At 40.7% G+C, this 16531-nt stretch overlaps 1 protein-coding gene across 1 annotated transcript in view; it reads right to left on the bottom strand.

Moving 5' to 3' along the window:
• Positions 1-16531, bottom strand: part of fbn1 (fibrillin 1) — a 66136-nt gene that overhangs the window by 16927 nt on the left and 32678 nt on the right. The window contains 16 exon segments of the mRNA XM_067584685.1: positions 103-219; positions 317-442; positions 1769-1891; positions 2040-2165; positions 2257-2328; positions 2435-2593; positions 2721-2843; positions 4765-4890; positions 5007-5075; positions 6410-6577; positions 6706-6828; positions 7067-7189; positions 10184-10309; positions 10415-10537; positions 11035-11157; positions 16000-16125. Coding sequence (XP_067440786.1) covers positions 103-219; positions 317-442; positions 1769-1891; positions 2040-2165; positions 2257-2328; positions 2435-2593; positions 2721-2843; positions 4765-4890; positions 5007-5075; positions 6410-6577; positions 6706-6828; positions 7067-7189; positions 10184-10309; positions 10415-10537; positions 11035-11157; positions 16000-16125 — 1953 coding nt within the window.

The raw sequence follows: 16531 nt of genomic DNA, 5'->3' as shown, positions 1-16531 counted from the left end.
ATAACACAGCATGTGTTAGTGAGGTTATGGTGCTCTTAAAGTCATATTGATACCCTTGTATCTTTTACTCCTTGTCACGCACACACAAACAAATACACGCACCTATGCAGTCACTGTTGTGTGAATTCTGAAAGCCGGGGTAGCAGAGACAGTTGTAGGAGCCCACTGTGTTTTTACAGGTCCCGTTGCCACAGGGTTGTCTCTCGCACTCATCCACATCTGAAACCAGAGAGCAGTGTTACAGAGTTACCTTAAACAGGACAGTACTCCACATGTCAAAAGCCAAAAATAGCTGAGAGGATCCAACACAGCTTACCAACACACATTGACTCGTCCCGGGTTGTTTTAAAGCCATTGGGGCAGATGCAGCGGTAGCTTCCCAAAGTGTCAATGCACTGACCAGGATTGCATATACCAGGGTTCTCAATGCATTCATTACGGTCTAAAAAGAGGACAAACAAAACAAACATTTAAGATCCTGTATGACTACAAAGTGGTGGAATATACAGCCCCATAGAAATAATACGTTTCTTGGATGTTTTTTTCTCATTGACACACAGGACATTGGCATGGGATTTAACACAAGATGGGTTAGTGCAAATGACTAAATCAATGTTGTAACAGAGTCAAAGTAAAAATCTGTTTTTCAATACACTTGATTAACAAGAAATCAAGTAATGAAGTACAAGTAATGAAGCTTAAAGAACTCTGGATTCTTGGATGTTTATCAGTGAGAGATGTAGTCTAGCTGTTCAAGACTATAATTCGGGGAGAATCCAACCAGCCTATCACATCATACAAAATCTGAAGCTCTTTTAGGGGATTCACTGATAAGTTGTGTTGATATTCATGATAAATAACTGATTATTTGGATATTGTTGCAATCAAGAAACAAATATTCTTATGGGCTGCTTATTTGTTGCTTAGCAATCAATAAATTGCTCTATTGGATAGGACACTGGCCATTTGCATTATGGCAGATTATCATCATGATAATTAAAGTGAAAAAAATGTAATTTTTTAAACACTCTAAATACTCCCTTTTACATTATAGCTTTCAGCAACTCTGATTTTCTTTAAAATTATTGTAAATCACTGTAAATTTAATTTTCATCATTGTCTCCATACATAGTTTTAAATTCTCTCTCACTGGGATCTGGCCATGTTTTATTGTTAGGACTTGCAAGAAAAGCAGGAAGCAAAACAGGATGTTGATTTAACATTTGCTTATCAGTGAAGGCTCTCCAGACTGACAGCGACATGTTTCAGATATACTGCAGCACATGCTCAACAGTTAAACACATGCTTCACATTCTCTCTTCCTTAATAACAAGCCCACCATGAAGAATTCCTCCTTAGCTCTACTGTCATCATGCTGCCTCTGGTGCTTTATCTTTGGCAAATAAATGGCAAGAATGTACAGTTCAAAGAGTTTCATATAACCGAGTTTGATACAATAGCTTGGGGAGGCAAGACCGCATCAGGCTACAGGAAGACACAGAGACATCAGCATCTCCCTCATGGACAACAGCAGACTTTTGGCTGCTTCCTCTAATCCTCTCTCTAATCCTGCCTCATGCTTCCACCAATTCTGTATAATCTTTACTAAGGTCATTAGAAGTTGACTGAACCACTGTAAGTTGAGTGCACTGTAACAATCCTGCATAAAACCAGGCACAGTCACTACAAAGTTCTCATATAATGTACTGTATAATCTGAAACCTTTTACCTCTTCAAAGACCATAGCTCATCACCATCACAGCCTTACCTAGACATTGTCCAGTGGGGGTGAAGCGATATCCAGGTTTACACTCGCAGCGGTAGCTTCCTGGCAAGTTCAGACAGGCTGCATTCTGCTGGCACACTGGCCCATTCTGACACTCATCAATATCTAACAACAAAAGGAAAAGGTGTGTTCAGAGACAGTCATCTACTAGTGACAAATTTAAACTGAGTTGGTTTATAAACCTGGGAAGCATTTACAACATTCTTCATTTTGACATCTGTGGCAGAGAGCTTCAGTGGAGTGCAGGTCTTACCTTCGCAAATAAGCAGCTTGTCGTTGTAGATGAAACCAATGGGGCACTCACATCTGAAGCTACCAATCATGTTGATGCACACTCCATTCTCACACACTCCTGGGATTTCCCTGCACTCATCAATATCTAGCACACAAGGAAGGAACAGAGGGACAAAATACGAATAAAACAAAGTTTCCTTTTTGTCACATAAACCTTTGAATGACAAAAGTCTTACCAATGACCCGTCCGGTTGTGATGTCAATGTAATATCCTGGTCTCTCACTGCCGCACAGGATGGCAAATTCATCTGAGTGGACATAAGACTTGAGTTTATAAAAGCTCACTTTTAGTTTCTTACACTTTCAACATGTGCATGTTTGCTAACGTGTGTGTGTGTGTTTACGGGACCTCACCGGTACTGGGTACAGGACACTGCTCACAGGGTTTATTCCATGCACGGCCAATGTTGTAGGAGCAGCAGCACATCTTTTTGGTCATGTTAAAGGTCAGCTCTCCATCACATGTCCCGTTGTCAGAGTAAAAGTTCCTGTAGCAGTAGCTCTTCCTCATATCTGCATTTTATAAGAAAGAGAGAAACAGTTGGATATGGAGGATTCACCACAACAATGTCACTGCATGATATTTACTACTATTTCACTATTTAACACAGTCCACTGAGGATGAAGCATGCAGACCTACCCATGCAATTGTTGCCTCCATTGACTTGCATGTAGTCCACAGGACAGATACAGGTGTAGTTCCCGATGGTGTTGTAGCACTGGCCTGGGCCACAGATACCTGGTCGTTCACACTCATTGATATCTGCATACATGGTAAAGGACAGACAGGAATTAGTCAGTTCTTTTGGTAAATTTAATGTTCGATTTAAATTCCATTAGCTATGTATCACGTTAAAATTACCTGACCAAATCCAGTGGATTTCATAGTTTAACTTTAACAGTTAGACAGTTTGCTGTCTTTTCGAGAGTTAGATGTAAGGCTCAAAGCCAATCTTGGTTAGCCAAGCTTGGCAAAACGACTAGAAGCAGTGGGAAATAGTCAGCCTAGCCTCCAGCACCTTTAAAGCACTCTATTTAGCATGTTATATCTGATTTGTGTAATTTGTACAAAAACCAAAGTGTAAAAGGAGTTTTGGCTTTATGTGTGTCTATGTGCTGGGCTATTTCTTGGCCAGGGGCGGTGACTTCCTAACCAACAAGCTAACCATCTCCTGGTGGTAGGAAGTACTGTGTTATAGGGAAACCACCAATTTTACACATCAAAGTCTGTTGACAGGACTTGGGGAGTACTACTACATATGTGAAAAAAGTTGTATAAACCTTTTGTGGCTCCAGAGGGAGCTGCACAAAATCTGATAATTTAGTTAGGGCTGAAGACTACAAGTCTGAGAATGAAAAAAATCTGGGCGTGTGGAGTTAGACAGAAGTGAGGTTACCAGACCTCTGTCGCCCATTCCTCATCTCTGCTTGAGGCTAGCGGCTTGAGGCTACATTAGCTGCTACTACCATAACCCACCTGAATTTGTACAGTCAAGTGAATCGAGTCAGGTTGCACTGTGGCTACTGTAGGATGCCACGATTTGACAAAAAAGAAAAATGCTTGGAATAACAAGATTGATATCTCTGGTTCAGTCACATGTATTTTAATCCCTTTTGTTAAAACAATCCATCATGAGTCTGACAATGTTATAGGAGTGCAACGCTAAATCGGTGGAGTACTCATTTATCTTCTCGTCTATCTCTCAGCAAGACAGACTAAGCATATTTCCCTTAATGTCAAACTATTGCTTTAAAATCAATTTGCTGTAAACTGTTCTTCCTCTGGGCATCTGCTTATTCATTTACTTATTCCCTAATGTCATCTTATGTGATCATGCTGTAAGTTCCACATCCAAAACAACCACTGCCACAGCTGCAACAAAATGTAATTGCTTTTTAAAAGCTTGTCTGTTCATATCAGTTTCTCTCAATTTTTTTCATAGCTTTCCTCGATTCTATACTTGAAATACTTTCTTTACCAACATTATTGCAAAACAGCAAACAGAGCGCTTGTTCCTTCCAGCCCAGCTAACAGCTGAATTGCTGATTGATTAGAGACATCGTAGATGTAGAGTCCTGGACTTAACAGAGCCAACACCAGCTTTTGTTCTTCTGGCCAACAAACACACGCTAATTAAAATGCCGCCAGCCACATGTCATTGTCTAACCCTTCACCCTCTCCTCGTTTCTCTGTTCCTGTTTCTCTTTTCTAAACACGCTTCTCATTTATCTCTTTCTTTCCCCCTATCTTTCATTCCTCCATCTCTCCCTCCCTCCGTCATCTCTGGCCTGTCTACAGGGGACTCAGTGTACTTCCCTGAGGAGAGGGCTGACCACATCAGAGCCTAGCTCCTCTGGACACAGTTAGGCGCTCAGCTGTCTCATCATCCCGACTGAGCTTTGCTGGGTTAGCAACAGACGGGAACTAGAGCAGACACATATTGAGCTAGAATGAGCTGCAGTGTTGTCTACAGGACAAAAGGGCCCAATATTTCTTTGTCTTTTTGCTCTCATTGCTTTTCACTCTCTCTCCATGTGTCCTCGCTGAATGAAGGCCTTGACGGCTGGACTCAATTTCCTTCCCACTTGAACATCCCAGGGCAAGAGCAAGAGAGGAATAGGTTACCTGTGTGTTCATGCGCCTATTTATGTGCATTGGTGTTTGGTGTGTGTGCATCAAATACCTTCACAGACTCTGGTCTCGATGTTGAGTGCGTAACCTTTTGGACATTCACACTGGAAGCTGCCAAAGGTGTTGATGCACTGTCCTCCCTGGCACAAGCCTGGTAGCTCCTGGCACTCGTTGATGTCTGCCAGAGTAAGAAAAGAAACACTCAGTGACCGTGTGTGTGCGTTATCTCTTTTGAGTGTTTCTGTATACATGAGAAACCTCACACAAACACATGATAGCATGTTGTTGTCTGACCTTCCAAGATGACAGTGATGGGGTTTGGTCTAAAGCCTTCTCCTCCGGGACACAATGTCTTGTACTCCGCTGTAACACAGAACAGCACCAAATCACATTAGCCAGAAATGAGACAAGGCACAAACCACAATCAAAGTTGTTTTATTGCAAAATTTGACAGTAATGATAGTAATTACTGGTCAAACTGGTCAGGTGCCTGACATTCAGAAAAGACATTTCTGGTCATCATCTCGACTATATGTTGTGCTTTTTCTGATCTGTCATCACAGATTTATCCATACAACCCAGCAGACCGGACATGACTGCAGCTACTCAGAATTACAAAGCGAAAAGAAAAAGGGTTTGTTCTTGTCATAGAAGCAAGCATTTCCTTCAGCTGAAAAGGATGAGTCATTCCCTGTAATGTTTTGAACCATCTGTTTACAATTTCCAAGTAAGTTGCACAAAGCTGTCTCATTTTTACCAGCACCAACAATTACAGCAAACACACAGTCATTGCATGACAAGAGCAGGCTGAACGAAGCCTGTATGTTGGCAGAGTGGCTAAATCACAACACTCTATCAGGCCTGATTTACATTTTGGTATGTTTATACATCGGTGTTTTGGTTATGATTTTTCATGTTACTGCTGGCTGCATTAGTAACAGAAAACCTTAAACCACTTCAAGTGACTTAATGGCAACAAGTGCCAAGATTGATTTCCTCTCCCATGGTTCAAAACAACTAACAGATGAATTGAGTATGGTTGTTGATCAAGGCCAATGACACATAAATTACTTTGCGGTAGGTAGCTGGATTAAAAACAAAATTTTCAGCTACTTTTCAAAACAGAGATTCCCTCTCCACTCAAACTTCAAGACAGTCTACAGTCTCTGACTGACTCAGGTACACACATTAAAAAAGCAGCAATTTTATCAACTCTTTCTAGTGAGAAAATCTAACTAAAAAGTGTTGGGTTGGTGGGAATAACTTCATGAATATTGTTGCATCTCTTGGGCTAAAAAAGAGAAAGTCATGTTGTTGGTGAAGGTCCGCTCAGTAATGTTGCACTGGCAAATGAAAGGTTTGAAAAGGCAGGTTTATTTCTTAACTAACTTCACTAACTTGAAGAGGCTTTTATCAAAGTAAGTAATGATAATATTAAAATGCTATAACTCCCCACTGCTAGCTTCTCATGCCCTATCATTTAATTATCACTTAACATAGTGGAAAAGAGTTGACCAGATGGCATGGTGAGTTAATTATACATACTGTATATTCACATGTTCAATGAAGTGATAAAAATATAACACATTATAAACATCCCCTGTATATCTCTGGCTGATAATTACAAACTTTGTTGTTCAAATGACAAGTGAAAAGAAACATGCATGCAAAATCTAGGAAACTACAGGTTGACTCACTTGAGTTAAGAGAAGGGCATGATTCACAGGGATTTCCCCAGCCCTGGCCCTGGGAGCAGCAGCAAGATGCCTTGGAAACACCAACCCCAATCTCATTGGAGCAGTCCAAGCTCTCTGACGCATCTCCACGGGAACGAACATCCAGATAGCAGCTTCCCGAGCGAGTGTCTGTGTACATAAACGCAAAAACAAAGGTATTGAGGTAGACAGTTGTGTTTGCATTTGATTCAGAATTAGTTCAAGGATAGTTACGATCAAACACTGAAAATGTGTAGTGAGAACTTGTTGAGTCTCACCTACACAGCCCACCCGAGTGGGGTTGAGTTCAAAGTCTGGTGGACAGTTACAGTGGTAGCTTCCCGGGATGTTAACACACATTCCATTAATACAGATGGTTGGGTCTGCACATTCATTGATATCTGAGAAAGAAAGACAAAGTAACAAGTCTTTGAAAATGGCATCTCCACAAAAATACATGAGTGCAACAGAAATTAGAGTTTGTCACAACAAGAAACAACAGGAGCCACCACTTTATTTGTGTAGCTGAGAGGAGATGAGGGCTGCACACCATTGCTTTTTACGCTATTTTAAATTTTCTCTGTCAAAATAGAGCATCATTGGGGCGGACAGCTGGGCTGGTGTTTTGACTAGTCTTACCTGTGCAGTTGCCTCCACTCCTGTCCAGTTCATAACCACGGTTACATTCACATCTGAAAAGGCCTGGGATATTCTGGCAACGTCCATTGACACAGATGTCAGAAAAGGTACATTCGTCTATGTCTGTAAAAGAGAAAGAGAGAGAGTGATAAAGGGGGGGGGGGAAGAGAGAGAGAGAGAGAGAGAGAGGCCCAGCTGTGAGGGATTAGTGGATCATGGGATCATGGTGGAAAATTGGCAGCCAGCAATAGGAAGTGAAGGCCGCTCACCTCTGCTAAAGAATGACAGTTCTGGGGCAAAAAAATGCCCAGACATATCCAGACAGACACACACACATACACTATCTGAGAAGCTGCCAAGGTTATGAAATTGTGCTCTTCCACATCATTAGACTCTGCACAAGTCATTACTGTCCAGTTGAGGCAGGGAGGACTGGACAGGTTATTTCAGGATGTCTGACACATCAGCACAATGAGGTCAGTCTGTTCATTCAATTGGATCCAGCACTCGCCTTATCACTTGAGATATGAATCACACTCGTCTGCTACCAGTCATACGTAAATGTGTTCATGTATTGACTCTACAGTAGATCAGGATCTCATACAAGATCCCTTCTCAGTTATTTATGTTTACATGTGATCTTACGTTTTCTTAATATTTCGAATACTTAATATTTCGATTACTTGTACTAGTACTAGTAACCTTATTCTATTCATGAGTTGACAGTTTAAATTTTACATCCCTATTAGGATATCCCTGGATGGAATGTGAGTATAACTGTGTTTATTTCTAAGTTTATTTGTGGTTAAAGGATTATATGTTGGTTATTTATGGAAGATGCATGTCAAGTATCTGGACTCAGTTAATGTAACTAGAGGGTGTCATGCATTTGCGTGATATTAACAGCATCTCTTCTAACTCAATGTTCTTAGCGGAGAATACCAACTTCTGCCCTCTAATAGGTGATTTAGAGTCCCTCAATTTAAACACAACAGACTGAAGAATTCTTTTATACATCAGTCTGTCCTGTTGCTAAACTAAGATCTGTGTGCTGCTAATTGAGATCTAAATCCAGAGGATATGATGTGATATGATTGTAATGACTGTTTGGTGTGTTTTGTACATCTATGAAAAGTGTCATATGTTTATCTGTATGTTTAATCTGCGTGTAAACCTATTAAACAGAACTGCCTAAGGACACAAAATGAACTTCACTGACAATAAAGTCGTATTGTATCTTTATTGTTACTCCATAACATTGTCTGTCTCAATGGGGTTTAATTTTTCCTTAACCAGTCACTACTGACTGATGTGTCCAGCTGCTTTGACGGCATTTTCAGTCAACACTTTAAGAGAGATTTAAATAGTGGCGTTTACAACTGATTCAACAATTAATAATGTTTAATGCTCTCTCCTGTGTCTTTGTGTGTTCTTGAGTGAACAAACAAAAAATTTCCATGACAACACTCGGTCTGCATTATCCACCATGTTAGCAGTTAAGTAAGTTTATAGAGAATGGAAGTATACATTGAGAATAAATGTTTATATGATTTTTATGATGCAAAGTAAGAGTTTCCTTCACCCAGTCCACTGATTTCCTGCATTAGAATGCCTCAAAGACCTTTATCACTCTTATAACATGGATACTGTCCAAAGAAAGCTATGTTTAATTAACTTAACACAAATACTTCAAGCACTCAAGAAGATTAATTGTCATCTCAGACTGCTTAACCCAGTGTCTTCAGTCATTAAGCAGATGGTCGCTGGCTAAGTTGACTGGCTAAGGTTTGCTAATTAGCTTGATAACTTATTTTATGGCACCTGCACACTGTGAGATTTAAGCAATCTTATGAGTTTATTTCAGGCCACACTGTGTGACATGGATCTAATAAACTTGGGTACAACATCAAGTTTGATGTATGCAGACTGTACGATGATCACACCTACTGAATTGTAGGCTATCCGCGTGCATCATCCATCGAAGAATCGAGCCCTTATAGTGGTATTTATGTGTATGGAAAAAAATCCAAAAAAGAGGAGGAGGAGGAGGAAGAGGAGGAGGAGGAGGAGAATGTGGACCTGGTCTTGGCAACAAGATTTTGTTGGAATTCCAAACATTTCGTTTTGCTCGTTTTACCTCCATCATTGGGTTTAGCACCAGTGTCGCGTTGGTCAGTGCGTCATTTCATGCCGCATTCCTGTTGGTTGGTTAGTAGAGGTAGGTAGGTTGTAGCAGCAGTCACATTGAGAGATGGTTATCCTAAATTTCTGACACTGTCAGAATGTTTTATCCCAGGCTATCTTTGGTCGCAAGACTGTGACAACGGCCATCTTTGAACCTCTCTCACAGTGCGACGTAGGACCACCGTTTTGGAATCACGACCAAAGATATTGCCACGTTTCTTTCACGTTGGTCATCTTTCGTCTTGGACAGCCCAAAATCATACAGTGTATACCTGGCTTTAGTTCTGCTCCCACCTTAAGTCTGCTATTTTCTCAAGGAATAATTATTTTCTGTGATAACAGGAGGAAAAACAAGATAAAAAGAAAACAGAGACTGTATGTAAAAAGCTAAATAAAAATCTTTACATACAGTCTATACTTGAAACAGATTGTAATGGCAGTTAACATGTTAGCCAACACAGCTAACTAGCAAGTGTTAGCCCACCTAATAGCAAGGTTGTCATCAACCAGCGTCTTACAATGTACTCTACTCAGAAAACAACATTTGATTGACCCACTGATGTGATATTACCAACTTCATAAGTGGAAGTCTCTGATAGCCCAGTTCAAAAGTTGTGTGTACTGTAAGTTAAACTCAGTGACCTTTTTCTTTTTTCAGTGCTCAAAGAAGTTATTGTTTTTAAAAATGTCATTAGCAGGGTTCTCATAACTTACACCGCTTGAATGCTGAGAATATTGTGTTTTTGAATTCCCATGTACAAAATACTATCCCATGAGTTTCATTTGAAGGCAGCATCTGTTTGGAAACAACCATTCACCAGAGCAACACCAGACCTTTTTGAATCACTAAACATACTGTAATTCAGGATGTGGGCAGTGATTCAGAGGTCTGGTTCCAGCATAGTCAGGAATAGCAGTGTTGTAATGTCTTACCCTCGCAAGCCTTGCCGTCAGGAGTGGCGATGAAGCCCATGTCACATTCACAGCGGAAGCCTCCCGGTAGGTTCAGACAGTGGCCATTGTCACACAGGTTGCCATTCTCTGCACACTCGTCGCTGTCTGTAATGGTGAACAGGCACACACAGAGTCTGTAAACACACAATCCATTCATGTATCTATTAGGAGAGTCTTCTGTATTTAAGGATACTGGCTTATAGGTGTGACCTGAGCAATAGAATCCATCTCCAGAGAATCCCTCCTTGCACGCACACCGATAAGAACCCATGGTGTTGAGACATTCAGCGTTGTTGCTGCACATGTGTGTCCCATTGGAGCACTCGTCCAGGTCTGAAACATAACAGAAGCAACATCATGTACAGTATACAGGGTAGAAAAATCAATGCATCACTCCTTCTCTTAATACTTTTGTGACTTCTCTGCCTTGTCTGTGGCACTTTCCCCTTTGTTCCTATTGAAGACATAAATCTTTAAAATGGCTCACAAGCATCTCATTTTTTTTAAAGGCTAAGTAATTGATTAAAACAGTAGTTTTTAACAAATGTAACTCAAACAGGAGTAAACATTGACTCAAAGTAAAATACAGTGTCCGTGTTCAGTGCAGTGAAGGGCTGTGTGAGCTGATACTGTTTGTTTTGGCTGTTGAATTAATTTCTTTACCAACAAGGCTTTATCACCTCAGTTTTCTTGGATGCTGAGGAAATATTAGTGACACTGATTGTTTCCAGCCCTTCTATTTTTGTGAATCATGATATGGAGAATATATATTCTTTTGATTATATACTGAATAAACTGTCTAAATGGAGCCACTAAGCAGCACTTTTTACCTGTGCATTTAAGGCCGTTGCCAATCCACCCTGGAGCACAGTTGCATTTGAAGCTGCCGGCTGTGTTGGTGCAGGCAGCATGTCTGTCACAGTTATGAGCGCCGATCTCACACTCGTTGATATCTGTCAAAGAGGAAACAAACAAGAAGTTAAGTAAAGAAAAATTGATGCTGCTCTGATGGTCCGATGATTTGGGTCTGAATTCCAGTGGGGTTCTTGGCACTGTGGAGTGAGTTGAAGCCTGGTTTGAATTGTATAAAGACAGCAGCAGGAGATGACAGAACTAAATCTTTCTGGCTCACTGTCTTCATCCATGGAGAGCTGCATTTCAGAGCTGAAGGCAGCAAGACATTCTCATGATCTCTGATACTAATAGCCTTCCTGCAGAGGTTTAATGAGCAAACCCAGTCTCTGGATTTTCATTGTGCAAGTCTGTCCAGAGTTATAAAAACGGCCAAGAGGGAGAACGATATCCTAATGCTATGGCCTTGTTCTGTCTGCTCTGTCTAAATTAGCCTTCTTGAGGTTATTTTAGGCAAAGATATCCCTCTTCACCTACAGACATTGAACCTCTCAGGCTTTTATAACAGCCCATTACAGACTCTCTTTAAATGCTCATGTTTGGTATACTCACCCCCCCCGCCCCCAGATGTCAAGTTTGGAAAATGTAATCTTTCACAAATATAATTTCTATAAAAATGTGATGTGGTAATGTGCACACTCTACAAATAAACTTTTCTTCATGGCAAAACCTGCATTATAATTGTATCCACACTCTGCCAATGGATGAAATATTTGGGGCACTTAGTAGATGTGGTTGTAAAAATACCTCTCTATATGAACCAGCCTTTTGTAATGTGGCACTAGATTCTAATAAAGGAGAACAATTAATGTGAACAATCAAACTGGCTACTATTACTAAGATCTGCCCTGACCATGGAGCTGTTTACATCCTGTAGGGTGTAATGAATAAGGATCTCTATGAAGCAGCTTGTGGTGATACAAGTGAACCTGGCTCTGCAGCGCTTGTTCCATAAGCAGCTTTGACATGATCAATTGTATAGTGCACAGTGGAAAAAGCCTTTATGGGTCTACAACAATGGTGACTTCTAATATGAGCCAAAACAACCCTGTGAAACACTGACCAACACAATACCTGGCCTTGAGCCTGCAAACTCAGTGTTACAGCATTGATAGAGGGATTGTGCAAGTGTGTGTGCAAGTGTGTGTGCATGTGTGTGTGCGCCTGCACATCAAGGGAAGCCATGCTATGAACTCAATCAAGATGTTAGGACTTATCAGCCAATGAGACACACTCCTCTCTGTGTGTCTCTCTTTGTGAGGGTAGTAATTCAAAACACTGTCAATTAGAGATCAGTGCTGCTGGTTTACAGTCTTCCTGAGGAGAGGGTACAGTATATTTACACTACATTTGATGACGGGGTTAATATGAGGGCTGGGAGGGAATGAATCTCCCTGGATTACAGACGGAATTAAAGATCATTTCCCCCGTGCCTTTGATGACAGAGAGAGCATGACAAACACACACACATTCTCATGTGGAAATGTAAAATCCAAACAGGGGTTGTTGCATGCAAGAAAGCATGTCAGCGGTCACAGCTGGTGTCAAAGAAGAGGTTTGATTTAACTGGGCTAATGTTTGACAGATGAAGGGCAAAAAAGGATGAAAAAGGGTTAGCAGAGAATTACACATCTGCCTACCTGGCTGTCTAGCTGTCTCCGTGTTTGTATGCCTGCCTGATTGATTGTCTGTTTATCTGATTGCATTTCTGTCCTGCTATATGTCTAAATGTCTGCTAGTACGGCGGCCTTCCTGACAACCTGACCCTGTGGTAATAGCTATATGCTTAAAAAAAAACAAAAAAAAGGAGGGGAGCCATGAAGAAAAGTGAGACAAATTATTATGTCTGCCAATCCAAGCCTTATTTTCCCCATTTTTCCCCATTTAGCATCTTAGTGTGTTAAAATGTTTTCCTTTTTTCTTTGTATTGTCGTTGACACATTTGGGAAGCTTTTTGCCTGTATTTTTGTGACAAGCTATATGTTGTCATCTTCCCTATGTGCCACTTTGGACACAAGCAGAGTTTTGAGTCTATGTAACTTTTGATAAACCGTGATGTCTGCGGCTACAAGTGAAAATACTGTAACAAGATATTGTAAAAATGCAGTGTAAGCACAAGTAGAGTCATTAAAGGACGGCCGCACAATTTTTCAAGTCTGTCTTATAACAATTGTCAGGTGCCCAAATAAACATTGACACATTTTTCTTGCCATAATCATTCCTCCTCTTCATACTGGTCATAGGAAGATCCCTTCATAATGCACTTACAATATAAGGGATTCACAAGCCTCCTTCTGTGCAAAAATGTATTTAAAAGTTTATCTGAAGCTAAAATGAAGTTTCAGCCGTCCAAATTAGTCAAATCAAGTAGATATCTTTCGACGTTAGTCCCTATTTTTGTTACTACACTTCCACCACAGCTCATCAGGGAATCACTGCCCAAGGAGACACAAACTAAATGTGGAAGATATCCACATGATATGACTAACTCGGACTGCTGAAGCCTCATATAAGCGTCAGATGAACTTTTAAATTCATTCCTGCACAAAATGACTGTGTGGACACAAGTGTTAGGAATAACTGTAATTCCACTACACTACTTTTGGTGGAAAGTAGTCATGTAACTAGTTTTTCAGATTAAATAACGTAATTACAATTACTGAAATTTAAATGGGCTTGTTACTCCTTACTTTTGTCTTACGTGAAAATAGTGAACAGCTGCAAAGGAAAGCAGACAACATCACCTTACCGTGTCTAAGAGCCGCATTGTAAAGTCACATCATTGTAGCCATCTCATGGTAAAACATAAGCTTTGTCTCTGGAGTTATAATGTTAAATATTGTAAATAATACCTGTTACTGAACTGTCGCTGCTATTCTTGTTGTGAGTTGCGGTAAAACCAGGAGCAGACTTTTGAGTTGTCTTTGTTTTATGTTTGTGAAACTGGGTTGAACTGAACTGATTTGGGGTTGTGGGGAAAACAAAACAGACCCTTTACCAAGTGAACGGAACTTTTTGGGACGAGTTACATTTTTGTGTTAAAAGTAAGGCAAAAGTTACTTTCCCTAGTAACTAATTACTTTTTATATGCAGTAATTGGTAAAGCAATTCAAGTACTTTTTGAGAGAAGTAACTAATACCTGTAACTAATTACTATTTTTAACTTGCCCAACACTGGTGGACACGCTGTGGATTTCACTTTAAGTAAAAGCACATTTGAAGGGGATCTTTTAACAGCCAGTATGAATAGGAGGAATGATTACAGCGAGGAAAACTTCTCTCAGTGTTCATTTGGGCATCTGAATGTTGTTTTGTTCATTAATTTTGAATTAAGGAGGAAAATTGTGTTATTTCTTGTTTCAAAAGTTGCATAGTTTCTCGTTAATTTGCATTGTTTTACTTTTTTGTTACTCAGCAAAAAGACAATGAAGCCAATGTGTTTAACCCTTCACCCCGATTCTTTCTTTTAATGCTAAGACACTCCCCGGCTTTTGAACTCCACCAGTGAACCTCCACCCAGTCCAAACTTTCTAATACACGCAAAGATGAAAAAGTGCAAAAATCTACGCACAAATACTCACACCCTGCCCTTGAGTTCTGTGTGTTATTGAATAAAATAGAGAAATAATCCTTGTGGGAGCTTCATCAACAGCTGGATCAGATCTGGGCCTGAGAGCACCACTTACTCATTAACCCTCACACACACACACACAAGAGGATTTAGCCTATACATACTAACATGCCCACATAAGGCAATTCGACATTGACAACCAACTTCTTATGCATTTTTCTTGTCTTAATATATTAGAAGGAGATCCGTTCCAAAAAGAGTAGCAGGTCTTGTTTGCTTGTCTATAACAAGACGTCCTGCCTGCCTGAGAGGAATTAGCGTCTTGATTCCCTGATATTCTGGGGCTGAAATTCCAAACCTGTGAATCAGAACTGGCTGCTTTGCTGCAACCCAAGCTTTCTCAAAACAAGGAAAATACTGTATGGCCATTTTAATGGGATTAGAATGAGCAAGAGTGTGTGCGTGTGCCTGTGTTTGTATGTGTGAGTGAGTGAGTAAGTGAGTGGGGGGGGGTGGGGGGTTGAATCACACTTCAGACAGATCTGTTTATTTGCGTCTGAAGGAAGACGTGCTGCTGCTGACTGTGTGTCTAACTCATTTCGATCATCGAGACGAGGCCAGATAAGATCACTAGCCAAACTCTCGACTAGCCCTCAATCCGAAACTTTTAAGTGGCCTTATAAATCAGACTTAACTCTGGCTGGACGAGTAGTGAGTCTAAATTAGCAGAGGACTCTACCAGCCGGATGGACTTTGTATTTATGTGTTCTGGAGCCTTTACAGGTGATTATGTGCTGCAGAACTCTGCCAAACATCACGTAATGTTTAACTGACCTTAATGAAAGAGCAACACAGGAATAAACAAAGCTGCAACGTGATGCATACATCTGACCGAAGATAGTGATCTCACTGCTCCCGCTGATGTTGCTGCTAGTGCATACGTCAATGTACGCGTGTCTGCGAACGTGTTTCTTGTCAGCTCAGACAGGAGCTCTTGAATGAGGGTGAGTAATGTTAGAGCTGCTTCTGCTTAGCCAGACATTCTCCTTGCATCCTCTCATTTCTCACCTCTCTCGTCGACTCGCTCTCACTCCTGCTGTTCACCAAAACCAAACACACACACACACACACATGCACCTTGTCTTCACCACTTAATCAGTCGCAGCCTTCCACTGACTCACCATCCTTTCACTCCCGTCCATGTTCTTCCACTGACAGGACATTTTGTTGTGGGTAGGAATGCTTGTGTGTGTGTGTGTGTGTGTGTGTGTGTGTGTGTGTGTGTGTGTGTGTTTGCGTTTGTTTCGCTCACCTGTGCAGCCGGTGGTTCCCTTGCGTACTGAGTATCCCAGGTCACAGTGACAGATGAAGGATCCCTTAGTGTTCTCACAGTTCCCACTCAGACAGATGTTTGGGTTCAGCTCACACTCATCCACATCTAGACAGTGAGGGAAGAGAATTGTGAAACAGAGCAAAAGCAAGAATGTTAATGTGCTAAACACAACTAAAATAAAGAAAAAGGTTGACAATAAATAAAAGGGAATTAGCTTTTGTTGATTGGGCCCGTCAAACAGGGTTGATAAGCTGCGTTATGCGTAAGTGAGTCACATAGAAATTACATCATGAGCTATATTAAAACTTTAAAATGTGCTTTGATAAACACAGCAGTGAGAGAGACTGTGTTTATGCAGACTCATTTATAAGTCCTTACGTAACTAATGTCAGGTTTTTGTTTTCTCACTCAGTGGAACCAGACATCTAAATGTCAGGCATTCCTCCCTGCTCAACCAAACTAACACAATGTTCACTGTCTTATAAATCAACAACAACATTAGATTACTCTC

This window comes from Thunnus thynnus, chromosome 1 (genome assembly GCF_963924715.1).
Source record: "Thunnus thynnus chromosome 1, fThuThy2.1, whole genome shotgun sequence".
Taxonomy (NCBI): domain Eukaryota; kingdom Metazoa; phylum Chordata; class Actinopteri; order Scombriformes; family Scombridae; genus Thunnus; species Thunnus thynnus.
The sequence above is the reverse complement of the archived record's forward strand: the minus strand, read 5'-3'. Positions and strand labels throughout refer to the sequence as shown.